General features: G+C 50.5%; 7 protein-coding genes across 7 annotated transcripts; 4 read left to right on the top strand and 3 right to left on the bottom strand.

Moving 5' to 3' along the window:
- Positions 1–2,483: 2,483 nt before the first annotated feature.
- On the bottom strand, positions 2,484–2,960 carry F5J12DRAFT_770093 (uncharacterized protein; the record flags this gene model as incomplete). Its single annotated transcript, XM_051742236.1, has 2 exons — positions 2,484–2,530; positions 2,596–2,960. Coding segments are annotated over 2 exons (411 nt in total), but the record flags the coding sequence as incomplete, so codon positions are not given.
- A 663-nt stretch (positions 2,961–3,623) lies between these two features.
- F5J12DRAFT_770090 (MFS general substrate transporter) lies at positions 3,624–6,015 on the bottom strand (the record flags this gene model as incomplete). The annotated part of the gene is made up of 12 exons (XM_051742235.1): positions 3,624–4,016; positions 4,098–4,285; positions 4,339–4,447; positions 4,497–4,634; positions 4,687–4,813; positions 4,872–4,935; positions 4,989–5,143; positions 5,193–5,360; positions 5,434–5,455; positions 5,509–5,564; positions 5,620–5,644; positions 5,774–6,015. The coding sequence occupies 12 exons, from the start codon at positions 6,013–6,015 to the stop codon at positions 3,937–3,939; spliced, it is 1,374 nt and encodes a 457-aa protein (XP_051599258.1). The 3' UTR covers positions 3,624–3,936.
- Positions 6,016–8,606: 2,591 nt separating this feature from the next.
- Positions 8,607–10,207, top strand: F5J12DRAFT_837552 (thioredoxin-like protein; the record flags this gene model as incomplete). The annotated part of the gene is made up of 6 exons (XM_051746012.1): positions 8,607–8,996; positions 9,102–9,378; positions 9,485–9,606; positions 9,658–9,881; positions 9,956–10,049; positions 10,139–10,207. Coding segments are annotated over exons 1-4 (865 nt in total), but the record flags the coding sequence as incomplete, so codon positions are not given.
- Positions 10,208–10,382: 175 nt separating this feature from the next.
- Positions 10,383–13,666, top strand: F5J12DRAFT_743772 (autophagy-related protein 13-domain-containing protein). Its single transcript, XM_051742053.1, has 4 exons — positions 10,383–10,625; positions 10,686–11,178; positions 11,361–11,935; positions 11,991–13,666. Exons 1-4 carry the CDS (start codon positions 10,503–10,505, stop codon positions 13,398–13,400), a joined length of 2,601 nt encoding a protein of 866 aa, XP_051599256.1. The 5' UTR covers positions 10,383–10,502; the 3' UTR covers positions 13,401–13,666.
- Positions 13,667–14,052: 386 nt separating this feature from the next.
- On the top strand, positions 14,053–15,890 carry F5J12DRAFT_147779 (uncharacterized protein). Its single transcript, XM_051738152.1, has 8 exons — positions 14,053–14,391; positions 14,462–14,484; positions 14,546–14,686; positions 14,750–14,851; positions 14,903–15,115; positions 15,183–15,323; positions 15,407–15,521; positions 15,621–15,890. The coding sequence occupies exons 1-8, from the start codon at positions 14,322–14,324 to the stop codon at positions 15,794–15,796; spliced, it is 981 nt and encodes a 326-aa protein (XP_051599255.1). The 5' UTR covers positions 14,053–14,321; the 3' UTR covers positions 15,797–15,890.
- A 332-nt stretch (positions 15,891–16,222) lies between these two features.
- On the top strand, positions 16,223–20,229 carry F5J12DRAFT_913651 (uncharacterized protein; the record flags this gene model as incomplete). Its single annotated transcript, XM_051749094.1, has 13 exons — positions 16,223–16,706; positions 16,768–17,545; positions 17,585–18,004; positions 18,062–18,448; positions 18,548–18,696; positions 19,001–19,136; positions 19,202–19,302; positions 19,336–19,573; positions 19,631–19,698; positions 19,725–19,770; positions 19,847–19,961; positions 20,040–20,055; positions 20,112–20,229. Exons 1-13 carry the CDS (start codon positions 16,507–16,509, stop codon positions 20,227–20,229), a joined length of 2,772 nt encoding a protein of 923 aa, XP_051599254.1. The 5' UTR covers positions 16,223–16,506.
- A 1,876-nt stretch (positions 20,230–22,105) lies between these two features.
- Positions 22,106–22,826, bottom strand: F5J12DRAFT_837499 (isochorismatase hydrolase). The gene is made up of 2 exons (XM_051746011.1): positions 22,732–22,826; positions 22,106–22,676 (listed from the first exon to the last, which is right to left on the bottom strand). Exons 1-2 carry the CDS (start codon positions 22,787–22,789, stop codon positions 22,132–22,134), a joined length of 603 nt encoding a protein of 200 aa, XP_051599253.1. The 5' UTR covers positions 22,790–22,826; the 3' UTR covers positions 22,106–22,131.
- Positions 22,827–23,476: the final 650 nt, after the last annotated feature.

Raw genomic sequence — 23,476 nt, 5'->3', positions numbered from 1 at the left:
TTAGGCGGGTCGTTCCCTCTTGTACTCTCCCAATACTATCAAATGCGCAGCATTTTCTCGCGGCAATATCGCAGAGAGAGGTGTTGCGACTAACAGTTGGTGTCCATGGTCATTCAACGCGTTGCATCCATATAGGGTAAAGCTGGCAGAACGGACCCCTTGGCGCCTTTCCCAACCAAGCGCCTACGCACAGACCAGCCGCTCAGCCACTTCTTTGGCTCGCCCTCCCCCCGTGAACTACCGGGTTTGGCTCTTCGGCTCACGATGCCGTCCGGCTGTTTTTTTCTTCGTCCACAACCAGCTACACCCGCGATCTTCGGCCGATACTCCAGGTTCATGCACTCAGCTGATCTAGCACTTCCAACGAGAAACCAACGAGGGAGATGGCCAAGGGCCCCACCGTGACAACTACTGCTCCCCCGCCGGCGTCAGGACGGGGACCAAGACGGTCTAGTCGGACATCCGCCAAACCCAAGCTCAAATTTGTGCCTCGAGAAGAATGAAGAAAGTTGTTACTACCGGCGCTACTACTACTGGTGATTGTGCCTTAATACAGGGAAACAACCGCGAGACAAATGTGATGGGTCGAGAGGAGGGTGAGGACGCGAAAAAGGTGCGGCTATACTTATCAGCTCGGAGGACGTCGGGGCTACCCTGGTCTACCCTTGTTTTCTGTGGCACGTATACGTGCACGTGCATGCGCGCTGGCAGGTCAAGTTACCTCCTGACGAAGAAGCGGCCGAACCCTCAAAGACTTTGATAAGGGACAATCAGTCACCTTGCACGTCCCCTCAGCCACTCCAAGACGCAGAGTGACGGCGGGGTCCCAGTGACCGATTCTACACGTGCTGCGTGATCATCTGCAACGTTGCCCCCTGCACCTGCGAAAACAATGATGGGAATTGGCGATACGCTCCCCCCTCTCATCGTCCACACTCGTAGCCGAAAAGGTTGTCGCCTTGTTCCTCGTGCCTAAAGTCGATACGCGTGCGTAGTCTTCCCTCCATCATTTTATGGGCGTTTCCTGGTTCGGCTCGGTCGATTACTGATGCTACGGCGAACTCGCACGCGAAACGATGTGGACGGGCCGCAGTGGGATGTATGCAGTAGACATGTGGATTCGGGCCTTCAGGGATATCCGGCGGGAAGTTACTGCGCTCGATTACGACGTGTATTATCTCAGTGTGAATTCGCTGACTGCACCTAGTAAATGGCCGACCAAGGGGTGCATATTTCTCGGCATCTATGAGCGGTTTGACGTGTTCTGGATGGCGGAAAAAACGACCACTAGCACCGACCAGGCTCACTTCATCTTATGGACCTTCCAAAATTGCGACTACTGGAATACAGACGAATCCTTAAACATTGTCCTCAGTAATTTCGTCAGTCACCCATTCATACATATACTGCCCGTCACTCTACTACCCTAAATTGATCACCCGCCACCGACCAAATTCGTCTCGAAATTCTGCATACCGAACTCAGAAACCCACTGTCCACATACTTGTGACTAGCTTTTCATCTTTTCTCCTGTTCCCGTCCAATCAGCCAAAGTGCATTGGAAGACGTGGTCAGGCACACCTCATTATCAATGTATTTTGGTTGCTTGTTCTTGACCAGGCTGGCCAATTTCGCCATTGCACGGCCCATGAAACCTTGGCGGCTGGAATACATCAGGTCATCTCCGCATTTTATGAAATATGCACATCCTAGGGCAACCAAGGTAAGTGGTAAGGCAGCGCGCAAGGTGCATAAAGTGAGTACCAGCATGGGACAAGAGTACATATCCCTTCCTCGTGATAGCTGCTGCACTTCTTCTGAACCACTACGAATTGATGGGAGCTTGGTAGAGGAGCAGAGAGCAATCACGTCAGTGGTCAGTTGAGTAGTGAGGTACATACCTCGTCGACTATATCTTTCCACATATTGTCATGTGTCACCGCCATATCACAGTGATGTGCCTGGCAAAAGATGTGAACACAGACGTGTGAGAGAACAGATCAGTTAGTACTTCGTCTAGCAATATGCTGTTAATTCCATCTAGTGGGTGGTAAATCTTGTGATTGAAGTCGGTGGGAAGATCTTCTCCATTAGAAGACTGGAGCAGAGAACAGAACATCTTCTTATTGATTGCAATCTTGAATCCTCGCGTGCTAACGGCGTAAATTTTCCCCGTACCCGAAATGGATCGACAAATGGTGTGGTTGGGTTCTTGCCCCTCTTTGCACCGAATAGTACAAGAATTTAATTTTTCGTGTATTGCACGCCGATGTCGTTGGGAAGGTTGATGGCCGAGACCCTCCAACGGGACACCTTGTCATGCCCAGTGATTAGGTACAGTGAGTCGTGACCGATGGTTGTCCGCGCTAATTTGTTCAGTGCAAATTCATACCACGTCCTACTCATCCGAATTGCTTCCATTTGGAAAACAGAGGGATCACGAACGTCATACTTGTCCGCTCCCGATGGAACTATTAACAGCGCAGCCTCTGCGGTTAACTCGGACTTGGTACCCTTGACTGTCACGAGACTGCAGTTGCACATATGTTAATAACCAGCAGACAACTTGGAGTGTGGATTCATGACTGCACTTACTTGGGATTTGCACCAGTCACATCGACACGAGTCTTACCATTCTCCGTGGTGGCTATACAGCCACGGTAATCAGGATCTTTAGTGATCTTGACATCCTTGCTGGAAAGCTTTATTTGCTTAAATCCCTCTGGAACACCGTGTGGATGTTGCCGTGGGTGATTTTGGGGGAGACATATATTGAAGAATACATCAAAGTTTCCTTCCGGTGAGATGACGCCTACGTCGCCAATGCGAACACTTTCGTGGGGGTACTTGGAAGCTGATTCTTCACGGAGTTCCGGGAGCCAAAGATGATATCCGCGCTCTGGTTCTGCGTGCGCAAGTAGTCGTGTATAGGTGTCTGCACTTAAATTTGCGGAGGTCATCATGGATGTCGAACGTACGGGAGGTAAGGGAACCTAGTATGACCGTACGAGTGCATTTAAAGGAGACGGAATTGGGGCGCGGTGGCGGATGGGGTCCTGGTCAGCTGCCCCACTTTTTTCTAGGTCTGACTCACGCCCCAGTCCTTTGCTTCTCATGCTACTTCGTCCTTCTACCGGATGTTCCCTGCTCTGTCTGCCTCTCATTACTGCGCGTCGTATCGGCTGCCTCCATTGAACACATATAGGGGAAAATGCGCCTCGTGAGTACCGGTCAGTCATAGGGGCTTATCCAGTTCTTCGATTCAGAGTGATACTTACGCGCATCGCAGCTACAAGCAAAAATTTAGCAAGTGGTTTAGGTCCGCAAGAGGCCCTCTACTCCAATAGCTTCCAGAATGTTGGTTGACGATCAGAATCCTCGCCACTGTCAGTCTGGTCCGTTATTACGGTTGACGCACGCCGGAATTCTAATACAACTCGTTCAGCGTGGTTCGCGAATGGAGAAGACGCTGAGGGTCACTGTTAGGAATTGCCGAAGTGTTTGGCTTTTCTGTTCTTTCAGTGCCATGGAATCATCATAGACAAGCAGTAAAACAGCAGCTTCTCTTTACATCAACTACGGTTGACGCGCGCCAGCACTCTATAACTCGTCCACTGTATTGACCCGGATTTTGTGAACCGCTTCGAATGGAGAAGACGTTGAGGGTTACTGTTAGGAATCGTCGAAGAGTTTGGCTTTTCTGTTCTTTCAGTGCCAGAGACTCATCATAGACGAGCAGCAAAACAGCGTATGTACACATCAAACGATGTACATGTACACTTGTGCACACCAACGATGGAAGTCACGCTTGTTCAACCCCAAGAGATCTGTGTCAGCACGGCGAACCATATCGTATATCAGCCATATGTGACCACCATATCACGTCAAGTCGTCCACAATGAGCACGGTGCAGGAGCTTGCGGCGCCCAAAGGACACTAACACTTCCCGTATAACCGTCCAAGTTGGAGATGTCGTACCACAAGGAGCAGCAAAACTGAAAATAAGACCACGCCACCTGCAACAGTTAATAAAATATCGCCAAGCATTAATAGGCCCCTTGTGGAAATAAATAGGGAAGGGGGGAAGCGAGGCTCACCGGCGTAGAACCCTGGACCTTGGAAACCCCCGGTCCGAGCGTTGATCGCACCTGATATCGGCGTACCCGCCAACGCACCAAGGGACGAGATTGACAAAAACATCCCTACGCGTCGGCCCACGTCACCCACGTCGCCCATTGCCATAGGTGGGACGACGAAGACGGAGACATATGTCCCACAAGCGATGCTGCGAGGATACGCATTGAATATCATGTGATGTAGTCTAGTAGGAGCACGTACCCGTATATCACTGATATGGCAATCAGCTGCCCTTGGCTCGAAGCGTATGGCCAAACGAAGGTGAGAACACCAACCAGACTTGTAAGTGGTATCATGACATTGAGAGGGCCTGCATCCCTTGGTCAGATTTAGATTGCAGAGAAGTGCGCAGTGCTCACCGATGTAATCTGCGAGCAAGCCAGCAGACAACCGACCCACCCCGGACGCTGCGTTTGAGATCGCGGTGAGGTAGAATGTAAAGTTGTTGTTGTTCGACACGCCCACCGCCGAAGCACTAACGGGTAAATAGGTCAATGCTATAAACGAAGTTAGATAGTCACCGTGAAGGTACGCAATGGTATGACTCACTGGTATATAGTCCGAGGGGACAAGCGACGCCAGCAATGCAATAGATAGTATATGCCGGGTTTCGAAATGCGGACAAGTTGAAGAGTCCACCTTTGACGTTCACAGGGGGGAGTCGTCTATCTATAGCCTGTGTTTCTCGCGTTAGCGCAGCAGCGGAAACAACTCAGCAACTGTATCTCATTCACAAGACTGGCGATTCCGAGGGCGACAAGCATCATAAATCCGAACACGCGAACAGTCCACTTGAACCTGAGAATTCCCATTCACCAAACACATCCGGGGTGAGATAAAATAGAACGCACCCCACAACAGGTATAAGGTTTTGACCTGCGATAGGGAACATTGTTCCCCCGAGCGACGTGCCAATGGACACGATGCCAAGGGCCATCCCTTTCTTCTTGCAAAACCAATGAGACACAACACTAAGGGCTTGTGGAAGTATGATCCCGCTGAACAGCTGTCAACAGGGGTTATTCAACTAATTATCGACAGTCTTCGTCACTCACACCCGTTAAGAGGCCCTGTACGAGAAAAAATTGCCAATACTGGGTGCATTCTGCCGTGAGGAAAGTGCACACTATAAGTCCACAACTAGCAATGAGATAGGGGATCTTGAAATATCCCAAGTCGAAAAGTCTTCCTGTCACGAGTGCAGGCAGAAAAATGAATGTAATCTGGAATTACAGTGGCAATAGGATGAGAGACGTGAGCGGCGACGACGGGTTTGACAAGTGAATCTGGACCTGCCTGCACTGATCCTATCCATGCTCTGCGTGTAAAGTTAGTGGTCCATGAAGACATCGATGAAAAAGATGACCTCACATAGCAGATGGACTGCTGTCGGATAAAAGCACCCGCTCGTAATAATCTTGAAATATCTGCGCGCCGATAAACCATAAGCCAGCAAGATGACTAGCAGAGTGTGGTACTCACACCCCACGTATTGACATACCCAAAGCTGAATGGATAGTGAACTCCATATACAACAGGCTCCAATAACATCGATGCGGAGGAGTGCACTTACGTGCAAAATGTGGTTAGCATCGACCTGCATTTACGCATCAAGAAAATGAACGCAGCAGATCACTATATCAAAAACACATACGCCACGATAACTGACCAAGCTTTGAGCCCACCATCAGGGGTCTCGCCAGCATATTTGGCGTAGTACTTGTCAGGAATACTCCGAGATGTTCTTTCGTCCAGCGCCTGGTCATCCGGGATGGTGTCAGCGTATGGAAGGCGCAAGCCAAGGTCAATGCTTGCGCTCGAGAAACTGATAGAAAAACTAGGCTCCGAGTTTCGAAAAACAGAAGTCTTTTCCTCCATCATGATTTCGTCTGCTAGCGCGTCCACAGCAGACTGACAAGAGGAAATCGAAATCAAATGAGGCTGCCGAAAAACACCACCATATATTTACGAGGCCAATTTATAGGAGCAAGTGAGAGTCTCGAACCAGACGGCGTTATGCGCCGAGCGAGAACTAAACATGTCGAGAATGCGTGCCACGTACACTGCTGCGCCTGAAATTGGCGAGATATCCACTGAATCACAGATTAGCCGCCGTACGACGGTCGTACTCTGATCGGTATGATGTAAGAACACGGGGGAAATCGAAATTTCATCGGACCATAGCGCGGTAGGGCGACCGTGTCGAGACGGATTGGGCAGTGGGGTGTGGAATGCGGAGTGTGGAGTATGGACTTCGTAAGATGCCTTTCACCATATAAAGGCAGCACGTCCCCGTCCTTATCATATGATACGGCGGTAGACTCTTTTGGGGAGCAGGGTTACTAGAGAATGAGTAGCCCAGTCTCCGTGCAGTGACGAATGCTGAAGAAGAAGGGAAGAACAGATGTGGCCGAAATGATCTACCATATCATGTAATCGATGCTCGCTGTACGGAAGACATACTGTGCTTCAACAAACTGCATGCTGATAAGAACACTCACTGTACAAGCACTGTCGTTGGCGACATCGGGTGGGTCATCTTGATGCCGGCGTTGACATACCTACCCTCGTCCAGAAAAAGAACCTGTTCTCATCAGTATTCATTCGATCGTCACCAGGGTTCAGCGAGAAATCGTATGTTCGTAGGTTTCCGTAATGGTGGCTGGACTGTTACAACGAACCTCATTCAAATTCCCCGCTTCTACTGCAGAAGCTGGCAGGGATGGTTTGGTATCGCGATATAACGGGTATGCGTTAGACCTAATCCCTCAGAGAGGTGGCTGACCAGGACCACAAAGCCATGTCAGCCTTCACAATGCGGCCCTAAACAATATGCTACCTATAAATTCAACAGACGAACCGCCAGTCCGCCACTCTTCTTTTCTTACCCATTCGACATATATCTCGATAAACGTCTACGGCTCGAGCTCAGTGCTCATGTACATCTTGGCAAACGACAGCGGTACGCATGCAGGGGGCACATTCTGAGGAATGCGTGACCGTCTCACTCTCCTCGCGTTCTGAGGCAAGACTTCCCATTCGTAGGTACTCTACATGGCACCACGTTCACTTTTGCTAATGATATGGCTAATCCAGATGGTCCGGATTATCGTCCCGTCTGTGCGTGTGGTTCCTGTGTGGCCGACGACCGTAGTTGCTGCACAAGCAAACGTAATTGCCTCTGGGTTCGCATTAATCATGATCGGGGTACGTTCCATTTCTGTTACTTCACCACTCAACTACGTCACCCATCTCATTGTTGTCAGTGAAGTGGTTTACAATGTTACGGTCCGCACGCCAGTTATTCATTCTTGTGCCGATGTTACCGGAAATACGGCGACCGAACACCCATGCACGGGCCACGGAGCCCACCACCGCCAGTCTCCCTTCAACATTTTGAGAGCTTTACTCCCAGACGAAGTCCATGTTGGACGTCGAAGACTGGCCGGGCGGTGCCGACAAGCCAGTAGGTCGAGCACGTGGCGATTTCAACGTACCTTGCGAACGCTTCTTGTTGAACCCAACGTCTGCAAAATCAGATTTTCGTCCGTCTTTTGTCGTTCCGGAGGAGTTCAGCATCAAATGGAGGCCATAAGATCAACAACAGACTTCGTCATCTGTAAAACTGGCGGTGAGTATCTACCCCTTCTCGTCATCAGCGCTACTTAACAGCGACTTGCAGGATATGTTTCATTTATACCGATGTTGTCGTGGTTGCCAGTGGACATTCATAAGGCATTTGTGCCTCCGACGGCGGTCAACCTCACTGTGGCAGTTGAGAGTGGTTGGGCATTTGCGATTTGCGATGTCAGTTTTTCGACGTAGAGAGAGCGGGGCGTCCATTTACGCCGCCACTTGACAAAATGCTCATACCATTACCACAAAACCGGGAACGGTGCCGAACCTGTCTCTAAATAGACTACTTACCCAATCAAATTCATATTTTCGTGCATTGCCGTGTGTCTGATTTTATAAAGGAACGACGCCCCTCACCTAAGTAGTGACCTCCCTTCGAGCTCAAGCTTTGGCAGGAAGACCTGAGTCGCGTTAGACACACATCCAATTTGCTGTCATGTTTACCTAGGGATGTTTAAAAATTGATTATAAGTGGGTCATCGGACACTTATTAACTTGTGCGTGAGGCAACGCATCCAATAATACTATGACTTCATGGCGATGACTTCGAAGAGAATAATACCCCCTTGGAAGTTCTCGAGAGAACTCGGGATCGTTACCGCTGCGGTGGAGCACTTCCTCGAAGGATCCCAAGTCTGACCTCGAAGTCGAACCGCTCCAAAGTTTGCACCGTGTACAAAAGGTAATGCCTCGGATCCTGTTGTGCCTTGACGGGCTAAGCGCCCGCGCACGGACCACCCACTCAGGCACGCCCTTCTCTTTGGTTTCCCCCTCTCCCTGTGGAACCGGTGGATTTGGTTTTTCGGTTCACAGTGCCAATTCTTCTTTTCTACAGCCGGCTACTTCCACGATCGATACTCCAGACTCAGGCGCTCAGAGAATAACCTACAGAGTACTTCCAACAAGAAACGAGCGAAGAAATGGCTAACCCCACACCGACGACGACTGCTCCCCCGCCTGCGCCAGGCCAGGCACCAAGACGGTCAAGTCGGATATCCGGAAAACCCAAATCAGAAGTCGCGCCTCGCCGGAGACAGAAAAAAGGGGGGAAAGCTACCAGTGCTACTACTGTTGTTGGTAGTAGTGGTGGTGGTAGTCGTACTTCAAAACAGGGAAAAAAACGTGCGGCAGATGCGATGGATGCAGATGCGGAAGGTGATGTGGATGTAAAGGAAGGGAAGGAGGATGCGGTGAGTGGAGAGGAGGGGGGAGATGCGAAAAAGGTGCGGACATTAGTTGTGAGGGTATCTTGACGAGTCTGATCTGGTCTGTTTTTTCTTCTTCTACGGTACGCGTATATATGGTATGCTACGGGGTGGGGTTGGCAGGTCAAGTTACCTCCTCCTGACGAAGAAACAGCCAAACCTGCAGAGGCTTCAACAGAAGAAAACCAGTCACCTGGGCCGGCTGCTGAGCCAACTCAAGCGGAGGGTGGTGACGGCGACGTCCCGATGGCTGATTCTGAGCCTGTGAAAACAACGATTGACATCGGCGACACGCTTCCCTCTCTTACCGTCAAGAACGAGAAAGGTGAAGACGTCGAGACGTCCACGCTCGTCGCCGAAAAGGGAGTTGTGTTGTTCCTCGTGCCTAAAGCCGATACGCGTGCGTAGTCCGTCCCTTTCTTCATCGCTGGCTGACTTGGATCGATCGATTATGATTACGTCGATATCGATGGCGGCTGCGGTGAAATTATGTGTAAAAATGGCAGCGGGATGTACGCAGCAAGCATGTGGATTCAGAGATATCTGGCAAGAATTCACTGCGCTCGATTACGATGTGTATTGTCTTAGTGCGGACTCTCCGACTGCGCAGAGTAAATGGCAGACCAAGGTGCGCCACTTCTCAGCCTGATGACGGTAATGACGACGACTATGTACCCAGAAAAACTTGCCCTACGAGCTTCTCTCGGATCCGAAGCGCGTACTCATCGGTGCGCTCGGTGCCGCGGAAGGTAACAAGACGAAGAGGAGTCATTTCGTGTTTGAGCAAGGTGGGAAGCTTATCGATAAGAAGATGCCAGTTAAGCCCATGGACAGGTACGTGACGTGAGACTCGTGTATGTTTGTGTGCGTGTTCTATCGATGCTGACGGACTCGTGGTTTGCTGTATGTGATCGCGATCGCAGTCCGCGGTTAGCATTGGAGGCGATAAAGCGTGTGAAGGAGTGAAGGACCCACAGGGAATGGAAGTATTGGTGACTCGTATATTGTCGGTCTCAATTGTGCATAGCTTGTATGAGTATGATTTTCTGTGTGTTAGCTGTACAGGGGCTCGTCTGTTTTGGGTATACCAGTAACCCGCGAGTCGATCAAAGAGAATATGTCAAAACGTCATGATGGGTCAAGAAAGTGACAGGGAACAGACTGCAAGTACTGTGGATGAGCTGTGCGGATGAGATCCGGGGTAGTCAGTACCAAACTTCCTCTGTGACTGTGGCTCAGACTACAGCAAGCACTCGATGTCAATTACAACCCCCGCGTTCTTTTGCCAAATGACTTGGCTGGTCTGGACTCGAAGGTGTGACTCGGGTTCGATATTGGATGACATAATCCTGTGATTTCCATAAAAGGGATGGCTGGGTTGGTTAGTCCACACTGTGCTTATTAGCTGTGAGGAGGACCACCACCACCCCACCACACCACTACAAGGCTTGTCGCTCAATATTGAACCTCGTACTTTAATGTCGCACCTGGCTTAATATCTTCTAATCTCAAAGTCATCCTACAATGTCCAATGACATCCAGAAGGCTGATCAGATAGCCTATAGATTCTATGCCAAGCTCTGTCTCGTCGTCCACAATGCCAGGTCAACCACAGAGCACAGGACACCGGCCAAAGTCGACAAATGGGTGTGTTCTGCAGTCTCCTCTCTGTCGTGGCCGTATTCTTAATCATTTCGTGTGCCTAAGTTCAACCTAGAAACACCCGACTACGACTTGTACAGGGACCCTCTGCGAATCTACCGTTCCATATCATCCTCGCCCCCTCCCAGCACCTTCGAGCTCCAGGTCCTTCTTACCGTCCCAGACCTGTCCTCTAACCAGGTCCTTGTCCATCTCTCCCCAGACCACTCCCGTCTCCGCATCGACCCGACACCACAGCATATCGTACTCGAGTCTTGGCTCGTCCACTTCTCCCCCTCCTCCCCTCATCATACGACGACGACACCCCCCACACCAGACCACTCAGACGAACATCCAGGCGATGTTGCTCCCTCCACAATATACAAACACGGAATACCCCTCTTTCGGAGTCTTTATACGTTACTTCGTATCCTACCCACGTGGAAACTATGCACGAGACTACGCAGGCGCATGAGCGTCCCATATAGAAATGCAAACCTCACCGTACAATTGCGAATAAGTGGATCTGATGCTGGAATAGCACATATACTCGAGTTTGGTAAGTGTTCACCCCCGACACGTTGTTTCCGGTATCTGTGCTGGTGGTGGAGGGGCGTGACACGCCCTCCATTCCTATACAACCATGAGGCACATTCATATCCGTTTTCCGAAACCTGTCTCGTATTCGGTACCCTTATTCCATCCGCCGACCGTGACTAACTTCCCCTCTCTCTCACGTAGACGACCCCCCTGCATTTAACATTTCCCCGCTTCCTTACGAGACACACACCTTCCCTTCCATTCCACACCCAATGGGCATGCTTTCTCTTTCCGCCAAATACCTCACCTCGCCCAACTTCCAGGTCGACGAACTAGAATCCCTCCTTTCATCCCGCTTCCTTTCCCTCGACGAAGCTTCCGACTTCACACCAACTCTTGCAAAGAACCAAGCAAGAGATTCCATGTCCGGACTCGCCGGTCCAACCACGAGTTTACGTACCTCCCTCCCCAAGAGCCCGCCGTCCTCCATTGCAGGACAGTTTATCCTCCCGCCAACCGGTCATCCCGGCACGCATTCTCGCACACAGTCGCTTAGCTCTGTTCTGGGCAGTCAAAGTCCCAAGACGGGTCATGCAGCGTTACCTATTAGTCGTACCACCACAACTACTACGACAGGCGCTGGGTCCAGTTCGGCACTGTCGTTTACATCGTCCAAACAAGAGGGAAGTGGGACGTGGTCTAAGGAAGTGGGTGCCCTGCCGTCTCTGACGCGTTTACGGAGGGAAAGCATGAGCGCCACAGGACGCAGCACGACGGTACGCCACACCCCCTCTCCCTTGTTGTGTTGTAGTGTAATGATTTCAGACACAGGACCTCCCCGGCGCTCTTCCAATCCGCAAGTCTGGTATTAGTCCCGTGCATCCATTCAAATCATCTACCCTGTCCTCTGGCTCGCCGTCCATCCATTCCCCATCACCCTCACTTCGCCAACCCTCGCCGCTTTCGGCCGGGAACATCCTCCCCACGCTCCCGAGTCTCCCCACCCGTGTTCAGTCCTCTCCTCGCGCACCCGTCTCTCCGATTGGACAAGGGGTGAGCGGACATGGAGGCAAACCATCTCCGCCTTTTGCACCGTCTTTGGGAGACCGGGATAGACGGGGGTCTGTGGCGTCGGCGGATGGAGTCGAGCTGACTGCTGGGTCGTTCGGTGCAACTGGTACTGGTGCTGGAAGTGGAGTGGCTGCAGGCACGGGCGCGGATGCGAATACCAGTCCAACCATGCCTACCAATGCTGGAACGTCGTCGTCGCCGAGGATAGGCAGGGGACGGTATAGGAGTAGTTTTGGACATCGGTATTCGCCAAGCGGGTCTGCTGGAGGTGGGGTTGGTGAAGGGAGTCCCGGGAGTGCTGGTGTTGGCACCCCCAGTGGAGGTCCCGCTATCGAACACGACCGCGTACGCGAACTATCAAGGGAAGGAGGTGGACAGCGCGAGCCCTCGCAGGAAGGAGTGGGCAAGGACGGAGGTGAGGGTGGTAGCAGGGCCCGCGAGAGAGGTCGAACGACCTCGTTTTTGGCAGCATCGACAGACGATGATGAATTGTCGATGTTCGTGCAGGAAATCGACGCGCGGAAACCGCTTACGTCGACAGCAGAAAGGTCGGCGGTGGGACGATTGTCGCGTGACTTGCCGAGTAGTCTTGCTCGAAGAGGTGGCGATCCCGGCGGCAGTAGGCGTAACTCGGGTGATGCAGATCAAGGTGGCAGCGAAACAGGTATCGGACTGGGTATCGGACTTACCGCCGGCAGAAGTGGCGGTGGCACGGACAATTTGGAGACGCCTGGAATGGATATCGCGACCGATCGTCGTCGTCGGTCCTCGTCGTCGATCAGTGCGGGGCCGATGCTGACACGCGAAGCGGAGGTAGACGAGAAATTGAAGCATATGAATGAAATGTTCTTGGCGTCATTGGAGGGACTTGGGTATGGGATTGGAAGGAGGAGGTCGTCAGAGCAAGTGGGGGTCGGAACGATCGGCAGGGAAAGGGACCGGTCACCTGGCGCTGGGAGTCTGGGAGGAGGAAGTGGTGGTGGGAGTGGTGGTGGGAGTTCGAGGGGGAGTGTAAGTGGTAGTGGAGTTCAGAGACCGAGATTGGGATCGATGAGGTCACTGAGTGGGGGAGGGGATGTTGCGTCGAGTGGAGGGTCTGCTGAGGTGATTGGGAGGTTGGAGCTGGATGGTGAGGAGTCCAGGAGGCGGAGGTGGGGCTCGGGCGAGTGAGTGAACGACACCAAGTATATCGTATGGGTAATCTGCGTTTGTCTTTTTTCTGTTTCTGACTGTTGTAGGCACGACCGACCCTCTGGCACATATGATCATCATTTCACCCATTCTAGTTGATCTTCTCTTTTCTTTCTATCACATACCCCCCCGAACTGTGCAAAGCATCTTTATTTCCATCGTAGTTAGTGTGTATCTCATGTTGTAGGCGAGTGGATGTGGACGGGTCTTTTGTTATGAACCACTTTGAGCCGTTAAACCCAAACAAATCCTTAGTTGGATGTTGAGAACGGTCACGTCCTCTAGTCTGACGGTGCGCTTCAACATATCACCAGACCGCGTAACGACGCTGCACATACCAATCTTCGACGACGACAAATAGACGATTTCGACTCTCGAAGGCTACTATAGGTCCTACTCAACCAATCGTCGTGCAATTTCACACAAATCAGCTCTGAGCGCCCGACGTTATTCTAACCATTTGACTGGGCGCTATGATGACCATGCACTAGAAGCTTGTGTCGACTATGGGTATACATACTGCATGGATGGTTACTTAGGGTCCAGGGCCGACATTGATCGGGGAGGTCGCTACGATGGCGACAAGCCATTGCAGTGATGCTCACTGATTGATGTCGGTCGGGCCCAGGGTCCAGACAGTTAACGATGGCATGCCTCCCACTCCCCCCAAGTACTGAGACTCACCGTAGTACGACTAATGCTGAAGGTGCAGTCTATCCTCTTTTATTGACAATGCTTGCTTGCACTGGTTGCCTCCGTATTTGTCTCGGCGCAAGGGACCGACGACACATAATATGATATCACTCTGAAGTCAGCGGCTCCCCGCACCCCACCAGCCTACATCGTGACTGAAATTTCGCCCACTGATCGCCGACCATCATCATCATCATCATCATCATCATGACCACGTCACTCGACCAACTCAAGCAGACAAGTACCGTTGTCGTCAGCGACTCTGGCGACTTTGAGAGTACGTCGTGGAACCTCTATCTATCCTGTCACTTCTCGTGATGCTGAAACCCGGTAAATGTATCCGTTAGCTATCGATGTTTACAAGCCGCAGGTAAGCGTGATAGTGTGAGGTACTGAGAGCGGGCCATATGTGCTGAGCAAACTCCGGGCAGGATGCAACGACCAACCCATCCTTGCTCCTCGCAGCTGCAAATAAGCCCCAATACGCACATCTCGTAGACGCAGCGCTCAAACATGCCAAGGTGAAAGGAAGAACCCTCGATCAGCAAGCCAACATCGCCATGGATTGCTTGGTGAGCGTATATGTGTTGTCATCCGTTGGTTTCACCGGACCGACCGACTTGTGCGTGTGTCAGCTCGTGCAGTTCGGAAAAGCGATCTTGGATATCATTCCGGGTCGTGTCTCTACTGAGGTCGATGCTCGCCTTTCCTTCAACAAGGAAGAAACAATTGCCAAGGTAGATATCCATTCTCCTTTCCTCGTATCATAGCAGTCTGACATTTTTCAGGCTCAGGCACTCGTCGCTCTCTACGAATCTGCGGGTATAAAACGGGACCGCGTACTCATCAAAATCGCCTCCACATGGGAAGGCATTCAAGCCGCTCGAGAGCTCGAACAGAAACACGGGATACACTGCAATCTGACTCTCATGTTTGGATTCGTCCAGGCTGTTGCGTGTGCTGAAGCAGGCGTGACTTTGGTCTCGCCTTTTGTTGGGCGTGTACGTGCCCGCGTGTTCACTGTGTGGTGCGAAAGAATGTGAATTTTTATGTTTTCTATGTTTTCAGATTCTGGACTGGTACAAGAAACATACCGGAAAGGATTATTCGGGCGACAACGATCCGGGTGTCCAATCCGTTAAGAAGATATTCAATTATTACAAGCAACACGGGTACAAGACTATCGTGATGGGTGCCAGCTTCCGCAACGTAAGCTTGCTTGCAGCATTTCCATCTCATACCTAGCGTGACCTCGTGCTCACTCTCCATTTTGTTCTTGCGTTTCGTAAAAGATTGGAGAAATCAAAGCCCTAGCGGGCATCGACTTTTTGACTATTTCTCCCGCTCTTCTGGAGGAACTCCGCAGGTCTTCAGATCCCGTTCCGAAGAAACTTGACGCAGAAAAAGGTATGTACGACATGACTATGGCCCCTTCCACCTACCTGCATACCTAGGTTTTGATTCTGGTTTACATTGATTGGCAATATGTCTGAATCATATGTATAGCCGCACAAGCAGATCCCATCGCAAAGGTTTCTTATCTGAACAACGAATCCGCGTTCAGGTGGGATCTTCTGCAGGATCAAATGGCGTTTGATAAGTTGCACGAGGGCATTAAGAAGTTTGCGGATGATGGAGATGCACTGAAAGATGTTCTGAGGAAGAAGCTGTTGGAGGCGTGAAGCGGGGGTGGGCCAGGTCGGAAGAGGTATGTGTGTGAAGTGCTCGCGTACGTTGTAGGCTACGTAGTTTTGAGTGACTGAAATATTGTTGAGGGAATGTGCTTCGATTGTCTTGAAAAGCTGGGGGAATCTCTGTTAGACGTTCTATGTAACATGGTATGATCTTCGGTGGTGCCAGAACTTTGATATGCAAGATGATTGTTTCTGAACTTCCAGGTAAAGACTTGCAATTCTACAGTTTACAACTTGAAATACATAGAGGACAGTTGCTATGCGTACTAAGAGGTATGTACCTAGTGAGTAAGTTACTGGGTTTGTACTAAATGCTAGATGCAGTTGACACTCGACGTGGAATTGCTTCTTTGGTTATACTCTCCAATAACTTTCTGTGTTCGGTTTTATGGCATCTGGATAACTTGGTGTCGGTGGTCACCGACACCAAGTTATCCTGGGCCGTCGTGGGTGTGCGAGCCGGTATCATTCGATTGAGAGCATGATTTTTAAAAAGCAATAGTGCGCATCAATTGAAACCGACATATCGCCCTATATTTACTGGAAAACACGGAAAAACGATTTACCATTACCTTGCTGGGAAAGTTAGTTTTATCCAGAATGGTCTCACACTGTCAAGAACAAAGTCGAAGTACTAGACGTTCCAACTTCACTAACTCCCTTGCTTGCTTTTTCACTGATCGCAACTATTCTCAACAATGGGCTCTCAGAACATCATACTGGCTCCATACTCTTGGAGAACTGGGGTGATCTCGAAGGAAGACGTGCTTGATAAAAAGACTTTCGAGTGGGAGCACCCAGATCAGCACTCAGTTCCCATACTCAAGATCTGGCCAGATCATCAACGATCTGTGGAAGCAATGGATGGATTGGTGGTGAAGAAAAACAGCACTGATAAGTAGGGGTCCGAACAATGAGCTCGTCTTTCCCCTGCTGACACCCTCGCACAACATACGTAGTGCGGAAAACGGTCCACTGCGGCTCTACGACTGTGAAAATAAGGCCACAAAAGACCGACAAACATACCTCGGTGAGAACCAGGGCAAGGTTCCCCCCTACCTTGTGGTATCGCACGTGTGGGGAAAGATCACAAAGGAGAAGATTCAGCCTGGAAGGGATTGGGGTACCCCTTGGAGTATCCCCATCTCTGACCCAGAAAAATTGAAGCGCATCCTCCAGTACTGCGAGACGACAAAGGTCAAGTGGATGTGGATGGACATATTATGCACGAACCAAGCCCGCGATAACCAGGCGGAAAGAGAGAGAGCGCAGGAGGTTGCAAAAATGGGCCACTATTATCGGGAGGCAACAGCTTGCCTTGTCATCCCAGTGAATTACGAGGAATTCAACAAGGCGAACGCATCCATTATGGTGATGATGGCTAGGACCGACGACACACGAGCTTCAGTGGAGGCTAACAAGCAATTGTTCTGGGATAACTTGTCAATGTTGGAGGTTGTTCTCAACGACGGATGGTTCTACAGGGTGTGGACATACCAAGAGCTGCTGCTGCCCCAAGCGCACGTCCTCTTAAATGGCCAAGGGCTATTCGTTGACATGCTGGGCAGCGTCGTGCGCCGGTACTTCAAGGTACTCAGAAACCGGTGGCTGGCAAAGCCCGAAGGTGGGAGAGACTACGAATTCGTTCATCCCGAAAAAGAACTCGTGCTCCCAGGTCCATGGGAACACCAATTACCTAGTTGGGATTTGAAAGACACATTCCAACGAGACGGACATGTCGAATAGCTCACCGCCATCTGTATAACCTCCTGGAAGACAACCACGTACCCTGTCGATCGCATTCTCGGAATATATCCGTTATTGCAAGATGAAGACAAGGTTTCCCTCAGCGAGCTCGATACCGCTGCTGCAAGGCCGAGTTCCGAATCTGAGGCAGAGCGAGAGCTCAGGGAACTCAAGGAACTCAGGCAACTCGAGCAACTGTGGGAGCGAACGATGGTGAAGGCAGTAACATCGGGGAGGGTGTGGCCATTGCTCTATGATGCTATAAGGGCTGATGCGCCCACCTGGATGCCTCGCATCTTCGGCGGTGCAACTTGCGAGGTTTATCCAGAGATCTTGGGTCACCGCAACCGGGGAGGGGTTGAAGTGGCTAAAGATGGGTTGCATATTACGGCAAGAGTGGTGGGACGCCTGACTGGCGCCAGTGCCCCGATTGGACATGGGGGCGGAGAGGTGAACGTGATGATCGGATGCACCTGAGTATTGGTGGCCAAGGGGTTTGATCCTCAGCCGATCTTGGAGTTGCTCAAGGGCGGCCTCGATAAGTCGGACATGGTGCCACCCCAGGAGTTAAGGCACACCCAAAAGCAACTAGACGATGCTCTCCACGCACCATCTCTTGCAGATTGTTTCGGCATCGTGAAGAAGCAAGATCTTAGAAGCAAACTCCGATTCGCTCCTGGTATTTCAGGGTGGAATATGGCGGTCTTCTTAGCCCAAGATGCCCGGAAAAAGGAAGCGAGTGGGTCGTATGTGTTCTTGGGCTGGATACACGCCTCCCAGGCTCCAAACCCAGATGATTGCTGGATCCTGGATGTGACTTCGGAGATACAGACTGCTCAGCGCTGGATGATAGCAAATAGAACCGCTGGAAGCGCCTTTCACAAGATCGGAACGGTGTGTGCTACTTCGCTCCCCATTTTCAAGGAAAATCAAAATCCTATCTACTGGCGTATCATGTTGGATTAGTTTGGTAATTTCTCACAATTTGTTCAGCCAGTAGATATTGGCGAACAACATACCTGGATTCAGGTGGAAATTTTTGGAGGATTAGCAATGACGTTATGGCTTGTACAGAATATCAAGAAGTTTACAGATGATGGAAATGCGTTGAGGGGTATTCTCAGGAAGAGGCTAATGGAGGCGTGAAGCGGGACCGGTCGGAAGAGGAGGTGTGAATTGTGAAATGAAAACCGTGTAGCGACGTTCGAGCTGTAGGATAGTTTGAGTGACTGAAATGTCGTCGAGGGAATGTGCTTGGATTGTCTTGAAAAGTAAGCGGGTTTGTGGTGCATTTTCGTAGAACGTTCTACGATGTTCGGTAGTACTGGCAAAACTTGGACAAGGAAAATGATCCGAAACTTATGGAGCCCTCACGTGACTCGCGTGTCTTGGACTACAACGGTGTTCTGCTATCATACATGGCAACAATTATCACGACCAACTTAGATCGCACCGCACATCATTGCTCCTCGCAGCTGTCAATAAGCCCCAACACGCACATCTCGTAGATGCAACGCTCAAAAATGCCAAGGCGAAAGGAGGAACTCTCGATCAGCAAGCCAACACCGCCATGGATTGCTTGGTGAGCATACACGCGTTGTCATGTGTTGGTCTCGCCAGATTGACTTGTGTGCGTGTGTCTGCCAGCTCGTGAAGTTCGGAAAAGCGATCTTGGATGTCATTCCGGGTCGTGTCTCTACTGAGGTCGATGCTCCCTTTCCTTCAATAAAGAAGAGACGATTGCTAAGGTGAGCATCCATTCTCCTCTCCTCGTGTCATAGTAGTTTGACATCTTCCACCCGACAGGCTCGGGAACTCGTCGCTCTCTACGAATCTGCGGGTATAAAACGGGACCGCGTACTCGTCAAAATCACTTCCACATGGGACGGCATTCAAGCCGCTCGAGAGCTCGAACAGAAACACGGGATACACTGCAATCTTACTCTCATGTTTGGATTCGTCCAGGCTGTTGCATATGCTGAAGAAGGCGTGACTTTGGTCTCGCCTTTTGTTGGGCGTGTACGTGCCCGCGTGCTCACTGTGTGGTGCGAATGAATGTGAATTTTATGTTTTCAGATTCTGGGTTGGTACAAGAAACATACCGGAAAGGATTATTCGGGCGACGACGATCCTGTGTCCAATCTGTTAAGAAGATATTCAATTATTACAGGCAACACGGGTACAGAACCATCGTGATGGGTGCCAGCTTCCGCAACGTAAGCCTTCTCGCATCTAGATTCCCTAGTATGACCACCGCGATTCACTTCGCATTTTTTTTGCTCGTGTATAAAGGTTGGAGAAATCAAAGCCCTTGCAGGCATCGACTTTTTGACTATTTCTCCCGCTCTTCTGGAGGAACTCCGCAGGTCTACAGATCCAGTTCCGAACAAACTTGACTCAGAAAAAGGTATGTACGATGTGACTATGACCCCTCCACCTACCTGCATACCTGGGGGTTTCGATTCTGATTTACATTGATTGGCAGTACGTCTGAATCACATGTATAGCCGCACAGGCAGATCCCATCGCAAAGGTTTCGTATCTGAACAACGTTCAGGTGGGATCTCCTACAGGATCAAATGGCGTTTGATAAGTTGCACGAGGGCATTAAGAAGTTTGCGGGTGATGGAGATGCACTGAAGGATGTTCTGAGGAAGAAGCTGTTGGAGGCGTGAAGCGGGAGGTGTTTCAGCGATGTGTGTTGAAATGTCCGCGCACGTTGTAGAATACGTAGTATAGTTTTGAGCGATTGAAATATCGCGGAGGGAATGTACTTCGTCGATTGTATTGGACGGTAGGGGCATTTAACGTAGGGATGAAGTTCATGTCTTTTGGACGTTCCACATGACATGGTATAATTTTCGGTACTACCAGAACTTTGACAGGTAAGATGATTATTTCTGAACTTTCAAGATGAAAGAGTTGCACTTCTGTAGTAGCTTTGTACTAACTGCTAGATGCAGCTCATAAGTATAACCAAAGAAGCAATCACTTTCCGAGTGTGTTCGGTGTTATGCATTTGAGTAACTTGGTGTCAGCGTGGATTGTCGTGAAAGCTCCAGGACATCGGTTGATTAGGAGGATGGGTTTCAGAGTAATCTCGAAGCGATAATGGGCATCAATTTAAACAGGCACATCACTCTATGTTTACTAGAAAACATTGAAATACGGATTACCATTGCCTTTCTTTCGGTCTCGCGTTGTCAAAAGCGAAGTCGAAGTACCAGATTTCCATCCGCCAGATCTGACCAGATCATCAACGACCTATCAAAACGATGGGTGAATCGAAGGTGGAAATGGCGAATAAGAGCCAAATCGATCCAAAGGTCAGGGAACAAAACAGCGCTGATAAGTAGGATTCCGGACGGTGAACTCACCTTTCCCCAGCTGACTCCATCGCACAGCATGTGTAGTGCAGGAACTGGTCCACTGCGGCTCTACGACAGTCAAGAAAGAAAGGCAAAAATGCGACAAGAATACCTCGTCTATCCAGAAGTCTTGGGTCACCGTAACCACGAAGAGATTGAAATGGCCAAGGACGGGTTACATATTGCAACAAGGGTGGTGGGACACCTGACTTGGGCCAGTGACCCGACTGGACACGGGAGTGGAGATGTGAACACGACGATCAGATATGCTTGGGAATTGGTGGCAGAGGGGCTTAATCGATCTTGGAGACGTTCAAGGAGGGCCTTGCCAACAATTCGGCCATGGTGCCACCCCAGGAGTTAGAGCACACTCGAAAGCAACTAGAAGATGCTCTCCACGCACCATTCTTGCAGATTGTTTCAACATCGTAGGGAAGGAGGATCCCACAAGGAAACTCCGATTCGCTCCTGGTAAATCAGGGTGGAATATGGCTGCCTTCTTAGCTCAAGGCAACCAACAAACGAGTGGGTCGTATGTATTCTTTGGTTGGATTCGCACCTCCCAGTCTCCGAAGCGAGACGATGGTTGCTGGGTCTTGGACGTGACTTCGGGGACACTGGCTGCTTCACGCTGGATGATAGCAAAATAAAATTTGAGTTACCTTTCACAAGATCGGGTCTGCGCGTGCCAGTTCGCTTGCCATTTTCCATCTACAGACGTATCATCCTGGATTGGATTGGTAATCTCTCACATTTTGTTCAACCAACAGATACTGACGAGCAGCATACCCGCTTTCAGGTGGGAACTTTTGGAGATGACGTTTTATAAGTAGAAGAAGTTCATGAACGAAGGAAATGCATCAGTGGAGGCGTGAAGTGGGACCGGTCGGAAGAAGGGGTAGGAATTGTGAAATGAGGACCACGTAGCGACGTTCGAGCTGTAGGATAGTTTGAGTGATTGAAATATCGTTGAGGGAATGTGCTTCGATTGTCTTGAAGAGTTAGCGGAATTGTAGTGCATTTCCATACGACGTTCTATGATTTTCGGTGGTGCTGACAGAATCTGGACAAGGACACGTGACCCCCGTGTCTTCAAGACGGTGAGACGCTCAGGTGACCCGACTTACATAATTCCGTCAACGCGCCCGGCGCGGTCACGTGAATTTACTGAACCAACGCTCAACATATCCTAGCGTGGGCATATCCTTTCTACGCCTCTGAACTACCTAATAAACCCTGCACATCGCTTGCTTTGATAACAGTACAGAATTCTCCATGCAAATCTGTCAATGCGTATGCGTGAATGTCCTCAGCGCGCCTCAATACGCCATCCGGTCCGACCCTATCAAACGTTGCACATGCATCTTCTACGACGAACACCTCGAACCCGAGGTCCTCAGCCATGCGTACCGTCGTGTTCACGCACATGTTAGACGTGAAGCCGCACACAAAGAGCCGCGTGATACCGCACGCTCGGAGATCCGCTTCGAGAGAAGTACCTATGAACGCAGAGTGGACAGATTTCGTGTAGAGCGGCTCATCTATAGGACGAGTTGGAGAGGGCGTGGCGAAGGGGAATATGGCGTTTCCTGGATGTGAGGGGTGAAGAGTCGAGGCGGGGTCGCGTGAGTTGTGTTTAACATGGAAGATGGGGAGGTTGCGGGTGCGGAAGAGGGTGAGGAGGGCTGGGATGGTATTCTCGATTTGGGGATTGTTGCGGTGCCCGCCGTGGAACGGTGTGTTGTCGGCGAGACCTGGGGTGGAGGTAAGTGCATTGTAGAAGGGTGACCGCGGAGTGGGCCGACTTGCCTTGCTGGACGTCGATGACAAGGAGGGTAGTATCCGTGGGTGACATGCTTCTGTGCATTCTGATGATATTCTGATGTGATTTGAGGCTTTAGTGTCCTATACTCTTAAGATTTGATGATGCACAGGATGTATTCAGCGCACGTGACAGGAACCGGAGGAGACATGAAACACGAGAATGTCTTGCCGGAGTGATTTGTATTACAAAGTCAACCTGCCCTGCTTCATTCCATTCCTAGACTAACAGATGTCTTTTGACAGCAAAACCAAACCACAGGCTACGGCAAAGTGAGCGGAAAGTTGTAGCACCGGCAATGATTTATGGTGCCGGACCGACTATTACTTTTGAGAAAAATCATGGAGGTAAAACATGAAACACCAACCTTGCGCCACACTCAAACTTTATGTTGGATTGCCGTTGAGTTGCTGCACTTTCTTGTGAGCCCCGAGCCCACTGATCTGTCGGCATCACTGGCCATCGTCCAGGTCTCTATGGGTCGATGCATCGCTATGAAGGTAAAAGCACACAGCAGCCTGGAACATGTTGAACTCACTTTTCTACTGATCTTGGCTTGTGCGATCCGGAGGTTGAACATTGAACAGTGGTCCCATCAGGACGAACGTACCATTCGAAACACGGTTGATTTTGGCGACCGCTGATTGATCGAAATAATAGGAATGGCTAGTATTTTTCTTAAACCTCCGGTCCTGCGGGGCCGAGAGGATCCGTAGGACACCTCTAATGTGT

This window comes from Pisolithus orientalis (assembly GCF_024613125.1).
Source record: "Pisolithus orientalis strain OTSU chromosome Unknown F5J12scaffold_17, whole genome shotgun sequence".
Taxonomy (NCBI): Eukaryota; Fungi; Basidiomycota; class Agaricomycetes; order Boletales; family Pisolithaceae; genus Pisolithus; species Pisolithus orientalis.
The sequence above is the reverse complement of the archived record's forward strand: the minus strand, read 5'-3'. Positions and strand labels throughout refer to the sequence as shown.